The sequence below is a fragment of the Empidonax traillii genome, unplaced genomic scaffold (assembly GCF_003031625.1).
Source record: "Empidonax traillii isolate 1590-97213 ecotype Southwest subspecies unplaced genomic scaffold, ASM303162v1 scaffold247:size2371522, whole genome shotgun sequence".
NCBI lineage: Eukaryota > Metazoa > Chordata > Aves > Passeriformes > Tyrannidae > Empidonax > Empidonax traillii.
The window spans coordinates 2,068,694-2,081,096 of NW_020955440.1; the positions used below are offsets into that span (position 1 = coordinate 2,068,694).

General features: G+C 36.1%; 1 protein-coding gene across 1 annotated transcript in view; it reads left to right on the forward strand.

Moving 5' to 3' along the window:
• VWA8 (von Willebrand factor A domain containing 8) overlaps positions 1 to 12,403 on the forward strand; it is a 174,600-nt gene that overhangs the window by 79,440 nt on the left and 82,757 nt on the right. Inside the window, exon 21 of the mRNA XM_027888842.1 lies at positions 3,674 to 3,750. Within this exon, the coding sequence (XP_027744643.1) occupies positions 3,674 to 3,750 (77 nt within the window). The remainder of the gene's footprint in view (positions 1 to 3,673; positions 3,751 to 12,403) is intronic.

Sequence of the window (12,403 nt, forward strand, 5' to 3'; positions counted from 1 at the left end):
GTGAGATCTGTGTCCTGAATTGCAAAATGCCTCCTGGGACCTGTAATAACCTTGTTTATTTTTGAAACTGCAGTTACTGCTAGAAGATTAAGTAATTTCAGCCTTGGTCGCAAGTGTTTACACTGCCAATTAGAAGAATTTTTAACTAAGGGATTATTTTCTTCTGATTGCATAATATCTCTTTTGTTATTCATTAGTGCAGATATTTACTTCCCATTTTTCTATTTCAGTTGTCCCATATGTCTGATGGAATAAAAATTGTCTAATGTTTGCTTTCTGAAATATTTTTGTTCTGTTCAGCTGAAACACCAACACAGATGTTATTTTCTCTCTAATTAGCATAAGTTTATATTTCTGTTAAATTAAGTAACTGCAGTAGTGCATATTTATATATCATACAGCAAGTGTTAATGGCAAACTGGTTTGTCCTCTGAATGTTACCTTAGGCTGCAATAATTGCAAATTACCTGAGATTATGTTCTAAATCCAGTCCAAGTTCAACTTAGTCTTTAAGTATGTTCAAATGAAAGGTAGTTCTGATTCTTTTTGCCTAAATAGTTGACTGCTGTCTGTGTGGATGTCCAGAAGATCCAGTTTGATCCCTGGCACACAATGGAAAGAACGATGACTTTGTTGCAATTTTGTAAATTCTCCTTTCTTAGGTGCCAGTAAATCATTTCAGAGATTTTTTTTTTTCCAAAATGGTTTACTATTTTCCACAGTTCTTGTCCACCTGAAGAAGACTACCAGCCGTATTCTTTATCCCATGGATGTCAGGTGAATTTGGAATAAACCTGCTTTTCTGGGCCTTACACTGATGCATAGTACTTAAGGAACAAACTCATCCAAACTCTTTTTTTGCAGTTTCTTAGTGGTGCTAAAGAGCCTTCTGAATATCTTTGGTCTCTTCCTTCCTTTTTACTATATTGTGACTTCTCAATTGAGTAGCCAAGACAAAGAGAAGTGGTAACTTGTTATGAAGTAGGAATGTAGAGGGATGGAATCAAAAAGCTTTGACATGAACTTTGCTCCAGCTATTCTTGCCAGCCAAGGATTTTATGTGGTACACCACAGCCTCTGTGAAGGCACACAATGTACTCTCGGAAGCAGTTCAATCTAGAAGTTGGGCAATGTTAACATGTTTATAATAGCTAAAACCTGGTGGGAATGCCTTTTGGCTTTTGAATACTGCATGCACCTTTTAAAAAATGTATGATGTTCTGAAATTGAGGTATACTTAAAATTAAGTAAAAGGAACTGTGCAGAGAATCTGGCGAGATAACAAACAAAAATGAAGAAGGGGTGAGATGTGGTCATGGCATAGCTCCCATTGACATCACTGTGTCACTTTAGTAACTGCGCTCTTTCCCTTCCTCCGCAGTGGTCCTCCACCATGCTTGTGTCCTCTGAGAGTTCTTAGAAGTGAGGTGCTCTCCTCTTAATATCCTTGGTGATAACAACATGAATAGAAATATACAAAAACATGATCCTCTTTCTATTGGAATGGGAGAGGGAGAAAAAAATCCATTACTTTGTAGTTGGGAAAATATTCTTTTCAGGCATAATTCTAAGAATCTATCATAAACATAAAAACCACATGCCCTTTCAGTTAATGCTCATGAAAGCCAATTTTTTTAAAAAAATACAGTAACCACATTGTTTGATATTAAGTATGTTTTACATTGATTCAATATGTTGATCTATTTCACCATCTTTGTACTTGCCACAGCTGGCTGGAGTCCCACTCTGCAGCGAAATAGGATATGCAGTCTTCTTGGGATTGGTACAGAAACTGTGCAGACATCTACCCAACCATCATTATCTCTCTTAGGAAAGGAAACTGCTTTCAGCATGGGTGTTTTGTTCTTGACATTAGGAGTATTCCTGTTTCTTCACCCATTTATGATTTTAAGTATCTGACTGCAAGTAGCAGGAAACATATGTGAATAAAACTGTGTGCACCACTAGGGGATTCTGAGCCTGTTTCTGGTTACTTTTAATGCTTCTGAGAAAATTTCTGAACTTGCATGTTTCCCCCCAAAATGGGTATGTCTTATAAGTTCCGCAGTTTCATCCCCTTTCAAAGCAGTGGAGGACTGTTTCCAGTGACACTTTTCAGAAATGACTGGTGAAAGATATTAAGTGCGTTGCGGCTTCTTACTATGCCTATGTGTAAAACTGTAGATTCTTCTGAAGAATCAGATGGAAGAAGGTTTGTGAGGAGGCGTGTGGCGGAGCACTAATTTGAGTTGGCTCTCTTGTCTGGAGTCAAGTCTGCAGGAGAATCTAGGTAGTTCTATTTTTGTCTGCTCTGTGGTATTTTTTCCTCTGCTCTCATGGTGAGAACTCTCCTTCTGTGATTTCAGCTATTACACATATGTGCCTGATTCTCCATTTTCATAAATATAGTCAGATGAGAGACTTTGGTCCCATTTTAAGAAGCTTAAACAGTTTGCAATTCTGCAGCTGGCAGTTACCATTATTCAGCTAGAACTTACAGTCATAAATGCCGTAACTTGCAGCTCTGAGTGCTCCTATTCTGTTTCAATGCCAAGTGAAACAGATTAGGGAATCTTGATTTGGTTTAATCTAATATTTTTAATCTTTCTGTGGGTTATATTTATCTTCTTTACACTGGTGTGGACCACTAGATGCATTCATGCAGTCAGAGTGAGAATCTCAGCAGAGGGCCAGTGTCTTGTCTAACAGCTTTTGGCTGAGCTACAGTTGAGATTTTCTTTCTACTTATGCCTTTTCTTTTTCCTTTGCAACCCTTGGCAATCTCACTGGCATTCTGAGCTCCCAGGTATGCAGGCACATCCTTACAGGAAGGATGAGAACTTGGTCTGCATCAACATTAGCATTTTAGACCCGATCAAAAATTTACTTTTGCAGGGAATCTCCTTAGTACATTTGAATACAGGACCTGGATTCTCTTAAGATAAGACTAAAGTGGAGGGTGTTCTCCAGCAACATGCTCTTTGCTAATTCCTTCCATGGGACCAGGTTAGGCCTGAAGGGAAATACCAGCTCCTGAACTGATTTTACAGGGCACAGCAGGGTGTTAGCAACACCTGATTCACTTCATAAATCCATTGTCATAATTTTGCGCAGCTTGCTATTGCAGACACCCTGCAATAGGACACTTACATAGTCAGTTTTATCTCCAACCAAATTCTGATTCTATCTGGGTCATCTTTAATAACTCCAGTGAAATGGGATCAGCAAGTATTACCAAGGCTGTGCCCAAACTCCATTTGACAGTCACAGGATGGATGTTTCTTACAAGCACTGGGAATGACCTTTTCCTGTTAAATGCAGGACAACTTCCTAGCATAGACATTCTTGCAATACCTTTTTGAAATAGAAAGATTGGAAGAACTGGTGTTAGTTAAAGGATGAATCAGCATGTGTGACATAACTCTAGGGGTACAATCCTACCTCTGGTTATTTGTAGTAAGACAGGTAAGTATTTTGCAAATATATGTAAAATTAAACATATATCATTAAATTGTGCTCAGAATTAATTCTCTGAAGTGGATTGAAGTTGTACTTTCCTATAAAGGAATATGGAGAGTATTTTAGGAGCTTTGCCAAGTTATCTTTTCTTTGTTTATAACCCTTAAATGTGTACATCTGTATTATGTCTTAATATTATATTTATTTACTGCAGGGTGTTGGGAAAAACAAGGTTGTTGACAGATTCCTTCACCTTCTAAACAGGCCCAGAGAGTATTTACAGCTGCATAGGTAAGAATGTGTTAGATTTTCATCTTTTATGTTTTTAGTCTAATTTCTCGTGTTTTAAAACTCATGTTTCTGAAGTGTAGTGTGTTCTTACTGTTTGAACAAAGACCCTGTTACGGTAAGTGGCACACAGACCACAGGAATGTGTCTGGCAGAGGCAATAAGCTGACAGGTTGAGGAGGAGGTGGGTACAAGAACATAATACAGTCACATTGTTTAATGTAAGAGGAAGTAGAAGTTAGAGCGTACTGGTGTTAACTTGGTTCAAGAAGTGAGTAATATATATTGCTGTCGTTTCTGGAGAAATTTCCCTAAGCATGAGGTGCTGTGTGAGGGAAAAATTCAAAGGTGCTTGTTTGAATATATCACTCATTAGACAAGAAAAATTTACATAATAAAGGCTTTTTGAATTTTTTCCTTTAGCACTTGTGCAAGTGCATGTATATCTTTCTCACCCATAAACATTTGGATTAGAAAATTACATCCAGCTAAAAAATGGACTTCAAGACAGTAAACCAATTGAAAACAATTCAAAAGCTGAAATAATTATCTGACTTCTTTTTATGACGTGAGCTTGAAATCTATAAATTGAAATAAAGACTAAATATGTCTAGAAGATTCATTTTTGATTGAACTGCATCCTATTTCAGCTTCATTCTTAGTCTTCTTACCTCTCTGTCTTCAACTTCCTAGCTTCATCACTCTGTCTTCTTTCATTATCACTGTTTTTTAAATAGTGCTAATAAAAACATTGATCTTTGGTATTTTGCCTTTCAACAACACAGTCTCTGCAACACTTTCTCTCTCACTTTCTCACCCATTTGTCTTCAAATGTCTTGTACTTGTATTCCTGATGCTTGGATAGCTCTATCTCACTGCTTTTCTACTGCTGTTTTCCTTTATGCTACCTCTTCTAGGTAGCATCTAGTCACTTCTTTGTGGAATACTGCTTTTGTGACCTCCTACTTTCAGTTTTGTGTTAACTTTACTGCTGTCTTCTCTGCTTGGAGCAGCCACCCACTCCTTATAGATAAAATACACTGACATTTTTTTGCAAATCCCAATTATTTCAAAAAGTATTGTAGTATTTCTGTCTTTCTGTGTGTTCTCCAGTGAGATGTGATCAAGCAGAACAGTGCTTTAATATGAATTCAGATAGCTCAGGAGAACATTATATATGCACAATGTTTGGGGTGATGATGGGGCTGTGGGATGTATTAGTTTCAGCATGACAGTTGATACATCACTAGGAAAAAAGATGTGCTTTTATTGTCTTGTCAATACAACCTTCTATAGTCTCTGTAAAACACTGTTTATTATTGCAGGGTTTTAAAGATAGATTGAAGTAGAAAATGAAGCAGAAAATGGTGAACAGTCCTACAAAAATAACTTGTGTATATAGAAATTTCAGACATCTATTTCCTGGGTAGCATTTTGAAATTCTTTGTGAAGAACTCAGTCTGTATAATACTTTGCTTAACTTTACAGGGCTTTTAAATAAGGATTATAGTATTGTCAGTGCAGACTTCTGGATTGCAAAACAAAATAAGAGCAAGTTTACAGAAAAAACCCAAATGGCTCACTAGTAAGCTGTTACATACTTTGTGGGAAAAAATTCAGTCAGTAGCTTATGGCATAGAAGTATTTTATTAAAAAATATGCTGGAATGTGCACTTCATCTTTGATAGCCCTGTGTGTTTCTGCAGATTTCCTAGCTAGTACCTTTAAGCATGCCAAGGAAAGTATTTCTAAATATAATACTTTCAGTGGTGCTCATATACCTGAATTACAGATACTGAGAAATTGAACATTCCAAGCATGCATTACAGTTGATTATCTTTTAAGAGAAAGGGATACTTTTAATGCTTTCTTCATGAAAAATGCGGAGGTGATTCCCTATAAGATGAAAGTGGACATTCTCTGCCCTTTGAGAGAAATATGTCTAACAGATAGTACTGCATTAGTCCTTGAATTCTGGATTACACACTCTCACTTCAACTAGTCTCTCTGGAAGTGATTGTACACTTGTCAGCTGCATATTCTGAGACTCTGAGTTTCAAAGAGGTGGTGAATCTGTCAGAAAATGGCTGACATCACAAGTTCCTGAATTTGTCCATACTGACTGTCACTTCATACAGTTAGCTATAGAATGAGTAACAGGCACATATGTATGGTAATGCCAATATGGAATGGGTGTTGCAACTGAATAATGTCTGTTGTGGAGAAGAGAGATAAATCCTTAGCTATAAATATTCTTGTTGGTGGCTATAATGAAGATGTAGCCAGAGAAGAAGCTGCAACAGTGGAAAGAGAGAAGAGTTTTAAAATTAATATACTGAAGGTCTTTAATAAAATGTAGTGTTATGTAATAAATAAAAGTAGCAAATATAGACAAAAATAATTAGACTGAATTTCAGAAGCATTATGATTTATGAATCTAATTGCCTTTTTTTGAAAAATGTTTCTTTAAATGCTATTTTAAATGCCAGAATCATGAAGATATTCCACATTTACTTTCAATAGCTTGCGAATAAGAGAGAAATACACCGTTGTGTAGTGTAATACAGTTTGTTATACAATGTAAGAGTCTTTTATAGTAGAATATATGTCACCTCTTTTGGCTAAAAACAAGAATATAAGAGAACTAAAAATGCTATTAAACCTGTTTTCATTTTAGTTGTTGATTGGTTAGGGTAATTTTTTTGTTGATTTGAGGAGTTTCTTTGCTATCTTGAAACAGTGTAAGGAATTCTGCTGATCTAACTCTACATATGTTCAATGACATTCAAGGAGGGAGTGTTTGCCTTAGCAATGAGCTATTACCAGGAGTAATTTTAAAATCTCTCATTTTATGTCTTAAAGATTATGAGAGGAGATAAAAGACAGAAAAAAATAGTGTGTTTTTCCTTAAACTTCCTTTCTGACATCTGTATTTACTTGCTGTGCAACCGATTCACATGGGAAGAGTCAACCTGACCTGAAGGTTTCAATTTCTCATGGAGGTTATAAATCCTTTTCCTTAACCTTTCTTACGGCACCTCATGAAGAAATTTAATTTTCTTGTAATTTGTAGGTCTTATAAATCATTTTGGTACCATAAACCAGAAAATTTTAATGGAAGGAAGCTGTGATTAGATTCAATAATGACAGAAATTAAGAAAAATGTTTGCTGAAAAATTAGTCAAAAAATTGGCTGCTTCTTCATGAATACGTTCTTATATTTGGAGCTGACCAGGAGTTGACCAGCTCCCTCATCGCATTAACTGTGGGGTTATAGAACTCCTTCTGGAAAAGTTAATAGGCATAGGCTCAGCACAGCCTCTCGGACTGCACTTACGAAGCATTTTACTGCTTCTCTGTGTTAAGGAAGAACTTTCATCTGTCCAGAGTCCCCTGTCACTCCTTTCCTATAAAAGTAAGTTCCAGCAGAGAAATCCTAAATTTTGTTTACCCTCCTGGGATGGTTGTCTCCATTTTGTCCACCCAGGACGCTGTCTACATATAACAGAGTAAACATCAGCTTTACCTTATCTAATATTAAACTTCAGGGTTTTACTGCTCTCACCTTGAGCATGCATTCCTTACACTACTCGAAAGGTGAAAATCTATGAGACCTGTGCAGTCATAAGCCAAGAGAGATCTTTATAGAAATTCAACATGTTATTTGGTTTTACAGCCAGTAACTAAGAAACTTTGATGTTCTCCATGTACATGTAACACAGGGTCAAGTGTTTGTGTTGTTCCTAAATTAGTGAACTCTGGAAAGCCTCATCAGTTTCTGAACCTTTCTGTTACTACTGTTGCTATCTCTCATGTAAATCATGCTGAAAGAATTTGCTAGTGGTTCTACACAAAACTCTGAAGTTAAATTTGGTATTTCATTGAAACAGGAAAAAGACTTTAATGGAAACTCATAATTGTACAATCACAGAATGTCCTGAGTTGGAAGGGATCCAGGAGGATCACTGAAGGCCAGCTCCTGGCTTTGCACAGAACCACCTCAAATCACACCATATACCTGAGAGCACTGTCCCGACGTTTCTTGAACTCTGTCAGGCTTGGTGCTGTGACCACTTCCTTGGGGAGCCTGTTCCAGTGCCCAAGCACCCTGTGGCTGAATAACCTTTTCCTAATATCCAGCCTAAACCTCCCCTGACACAGCTTCATACCATTGCCTTAGGTCCTGCCACTGGTCACCAGAGAGACAGGATCAATACCTGTCCCTCTGCTTCCCCTCATGAAGATATCTTCTTATTCTTTACTATATACTTGGTTATTATTATTATTATATCTTGCTTTTTTATTTCCCTCATGATAATATCTTGCTTTCAATTACAAAGTCCCTTAAACCAAGAAGATTCCACAGAAAGAAGGAAAAAAAGTAAAACTTTAGGGAAGATGCAGAAAAGAACATGTGCCCTGTTAAGACTATAGAATCCTTCTTAGCACTGATGAGAGCCCCCAGCTCTCCTGCATAAAAATGTCAGAAGAAAGTATCATGGACTTTGAACTGTTGTCTCCTTTGATGTAATCAATTACTTTTACTTCTCTTACCATCAAATTAGTAACTAGTTGCATACAAAAAATTATTTTGCTGGAGTAAAATGTTCTTTATCTGCCATTTAAACATTTAAGTTTGCATCTATTTGGAATTAAGTCATACTCTCAGTCTGGTTTTTATATTTCAATTAGAATCATTTCTTCTCCTTGTAGTTACTATTTTTGTGTAAACTGTATTACAGAACTACAGCATTTATCCTTTTGTGTCCAGTGATTGATTTATTGCTCCAGTTTAGGGATTTTGAGGGGGTTTGTTTTGTTTGTTTGTTTGTTTGTTTTTTGTTTTGGGCGATTTTTGGTTGGGTTGTTGTTGTTGTTGTTGTTGTGAAGAGACATCTGATAGAAAGTTTGCTAAAAGCTTGGATTCTGACTAGGAAAATGTAAAATTCAGGTACTCACTTTTTATGGTAGTTTCTGGTGATGTAAATGAGGTGCTAGGTTTTGCATGCTAAAGGCATGTGGTTTAATAAATATGCATCAAGTTTTTGGAGTCATATGGTGTTATCTGGTCTTAACTTTCATCAAAAGCTTTAATACAAGAGGGTAAAAAAAGAAAAAAAGTATTTACATATAATTTAATCTGAAATACAAATTTAGGCAACTATAAAAACCTGGAAAAATGCTACAGAGAACACAAAGTGTCAACTCAAGACCTGTTAAAGCTGCCACCTCTCTATTCTGCTGGGTTTGGATTTGTTGTAAGTCATGTAGCCAAAGTGAGCAAGGTACCTCTGAAATGGTCATCTGCCATCATGAGTTGTGTCCCTAATTGCTCTGGTAGCAAAGAAAAACCTCTCTGTCTTAATAGTCCCTGTAAAAAAAATTAGTTGCAGAAAGAACATCTGTGTTCCAAGCAACACATTTCCTAGGTTTGGGAAGGCATAATGTTAATTTTTCCTTGTCAGTGCCTTTTTTTTAAAGTTTGGTATGAATTACACTCCTTGATTTTTTTTGCGATATTCAAAAGCTATCTGGGCATAGTCCTGAGCACCTTGCCTCTAACTGGCCCTGCTTTAGCGGGGGGGGTTGAACTAATGACGTCCAGAGATGCCTTCCAACCTCAGCCACTCTGATTCTGGGATTTAGCAACAATTTCTGCAAGATAGCAGCTTGATGACCCTAGCTAGCTCTAGGGTTAAGAAGTTAAAATGAGTTAATCTTATCTTCATAACATTACATAATCCAGCAGTGGTCGTTCCATATGGGGAGTCCATTTGCACTGTCCTTAGTTGAAACTCAAATGTGTCAGTATGGAACAGTAGTTAAAGTTGGGGGAATTAAGAAACGGCTTGAAACTCAACATCATTTTCAGAACAGTTTTTGTGATGAGATGGTTTGGTAGCTTCTAGATAATTTATTTATTTTTATGAAAATGAGGATAAAAATGAGTGATTGTTCAGCAGAAGTTTCTCAGATGTTTTCTGGCTTCATGCTGCGTTGGCCACAGATGATCTGTAGGAAATGTAAAATTTAGAGCCCACCATCTTGTCTGCAGACAATTCATCACAGGCATTCCTCTACACGATTGAAAATGTCCAGGAATGAGAAGTACCACTCCTTTTCCGTTGCAATGGGAACTTCATTACTCTTTGCTAGTGGGAGAACTGATCCCTCCTAGAGCTACTACAGATGTGGCCACTGAAGTCATGATAAGGAAAACGAGTCGACTTCAACTCTAATGTTTTCAATATGTAGATCTGCATAACAACACTGTGGTGACTTACAGAAATAGAAGCTTTTGATGAGTAATCTGCAGTGTAATCTGCATCAATAATTTATTGATGGCTTATGAATGGATTTTCTGCTGCTCAGAGCCTCAGTGAATCTGCAGAAGACATGAATTGATTAGTTCTGTTCCAGTGTTCTCTTTCTGTATATCAAGGAAATAACTCTTATGAAATTAGTTTATCATCAGAAAAAGATAAACTGAAAAAAGAATCTTCATAAAGTCATACGACAAAAAGGGGAATGTTTTTCAGTGTATGAGGGTTGTTCTCTGTAAGGTCAAAAAAGTTAAAACTGCTTATAAATATGGTTTGATTCCTCTTCATAAAAATAGAGAATGTAGGAAGTTTTCTTCTTTAGTTTTCAAATATAACAAGTTTTGCCCCTTAATTAACCATGTTAAGTCTTAGTTCTCCATGTGATATCTTTTCTTACAAGTTGAGATAACTTGTTTTTCACTTTTCTAGGCAGCGACATATATGCCAAAGCAATTTGGCTTTCTTGTAAATTTGATGTTTCTCACTGTCAATAGAATAGTAACTGCTATAGGAATTCTATTTTTTATCTGATAATCTTACTATGATTTTAGAAGACATGACACTACTTTCTTCTGTATGTCCTATTATTACATTTTCTTTCAAAGAATTTGCCTATGAGAAGGCATCTTCCTGTTACTTACTATGTTTATTCTTAGTGACTGATGCAGGGTTCATTTTAAAAATCTATTACCTTTTGTGTTATGTCTTTTCTAGTTCCCTAATAAGTTACAGTAATCTGATGATCTGTTTTTCAAAAAATTACCTGAGTTTGCATGCTATCCATTTCAAAATAAACATAATTTTGCTGTGGTCTTTAACAATCAAATTAATAGGAGGTTTGGGGTAAGAAAATGAGCTTATGGTGTCCCTACATTCAATACTTACTACAAACTGTCCATTAATCTTTAAATCTTAATTTTCTTTCTCTCTTTTTTAGCACACATATTATCTCTTTCCCCTGTTGAGATAATTTAAAACTACCCTTTCAGCTTTACTGACTTCCAGTTTTTTAAATTCTAATTTAAAAAGTTGTTTCGGAAGGAATAGCTTCCTTTGCCCAAAACATTGATGAATACTAGAATTATACTGCATCTGTTCTCAGAATTGCATTTGATTATCTTCTCTTGAAAGAATGTAGGACCCCATTAAACAACTTAAATGCTGATATAGCTCAGCAGGTCTCTTTTTAAAAATGAATGACACAGAAAAGCTATCACTGTAGTGGACTTTTGAAGGTTGTGCTCTATAGCTGCACTGGTTTATTTGAGGAATCCATTGGACACAACAAAGTTGTGTGTGTATATGTTTTTGTTTGTTGGCAGCCACAAAACAAAAGGCTAGGTAATTTTACCTCATGATTTTGAGTCATGAATGTCTAAAATATTTTCTTTTAATGTTGTACCTTGTAGTGTGTACTTTATTTTTATGTAGCTCAGGTTTGGAAATAAATAGTAAGATGACATGTTTTTATTATGAAGATTTACGTTGTGAAGCACTGAGTGTATTGACTAGCATATAATAGGTGTCTATGGTTTTTCACTCGTGTTTTCCCCCCCGCCCCGGCTTCTTTAAACACATTTTCAGTCAACACGGAGTTGTAATGCAAAGCTTTCTAGACTTCATGCCAGTTAATGGTCCCTGTTTCCAGTGTTAGTTTTTCATAAGCTGGGTACTGGCTTTGCTATTGTCAGATTCCAGGTGTAAGAGAGCTAATTCATTTGTCTTTTTGTAGGCATTGAATTCAACTTCAATATCCTGCTGCATGGTTGTTATGGAGAAATAGCTTAGGTTAGAAGACCCTGTTGTTTCATTTTCCTCTAAAGCCTAAGTAACAGTTTCTTGCTGTTTACTCAGTGGAATTTATTCTTGCACACTATAAGGGGAGCTGTAGGGTGTCATGTTTCTTTATTTATGGATTTTACAAATAGGGTGAGTGAATTTCTTGTGTTATTGTAATAAATTAAGTGAAAACGTTGAATCTTGTTTTGACGGATGGATCACATATCAGTAATTGTGTAACTTTAGATTTAAGCATATAACATGAATTAAACATATAATTCCCTTTGACCTTTCTTCTGCTACCTGCAGTCATACTGATTAATGAGTACCTTTATACTTTAAATAATTTCTTGAATTTCAAACAAACATATGTCCCACTGAGAAGCTATAACAGCCAAGCAGGAAGAAAAAGGTGGATTTAATTATCAGTGCATACAGATAAGTCAAAAAGGCTTTTTAACAATGTCATTTTTAACAGAGAAGTGAGACAGCTGGTTGGCTTTTCAGACATTTCAGAATTTCGTAAACATAGCGGTCAGATCATGCAATGCAAT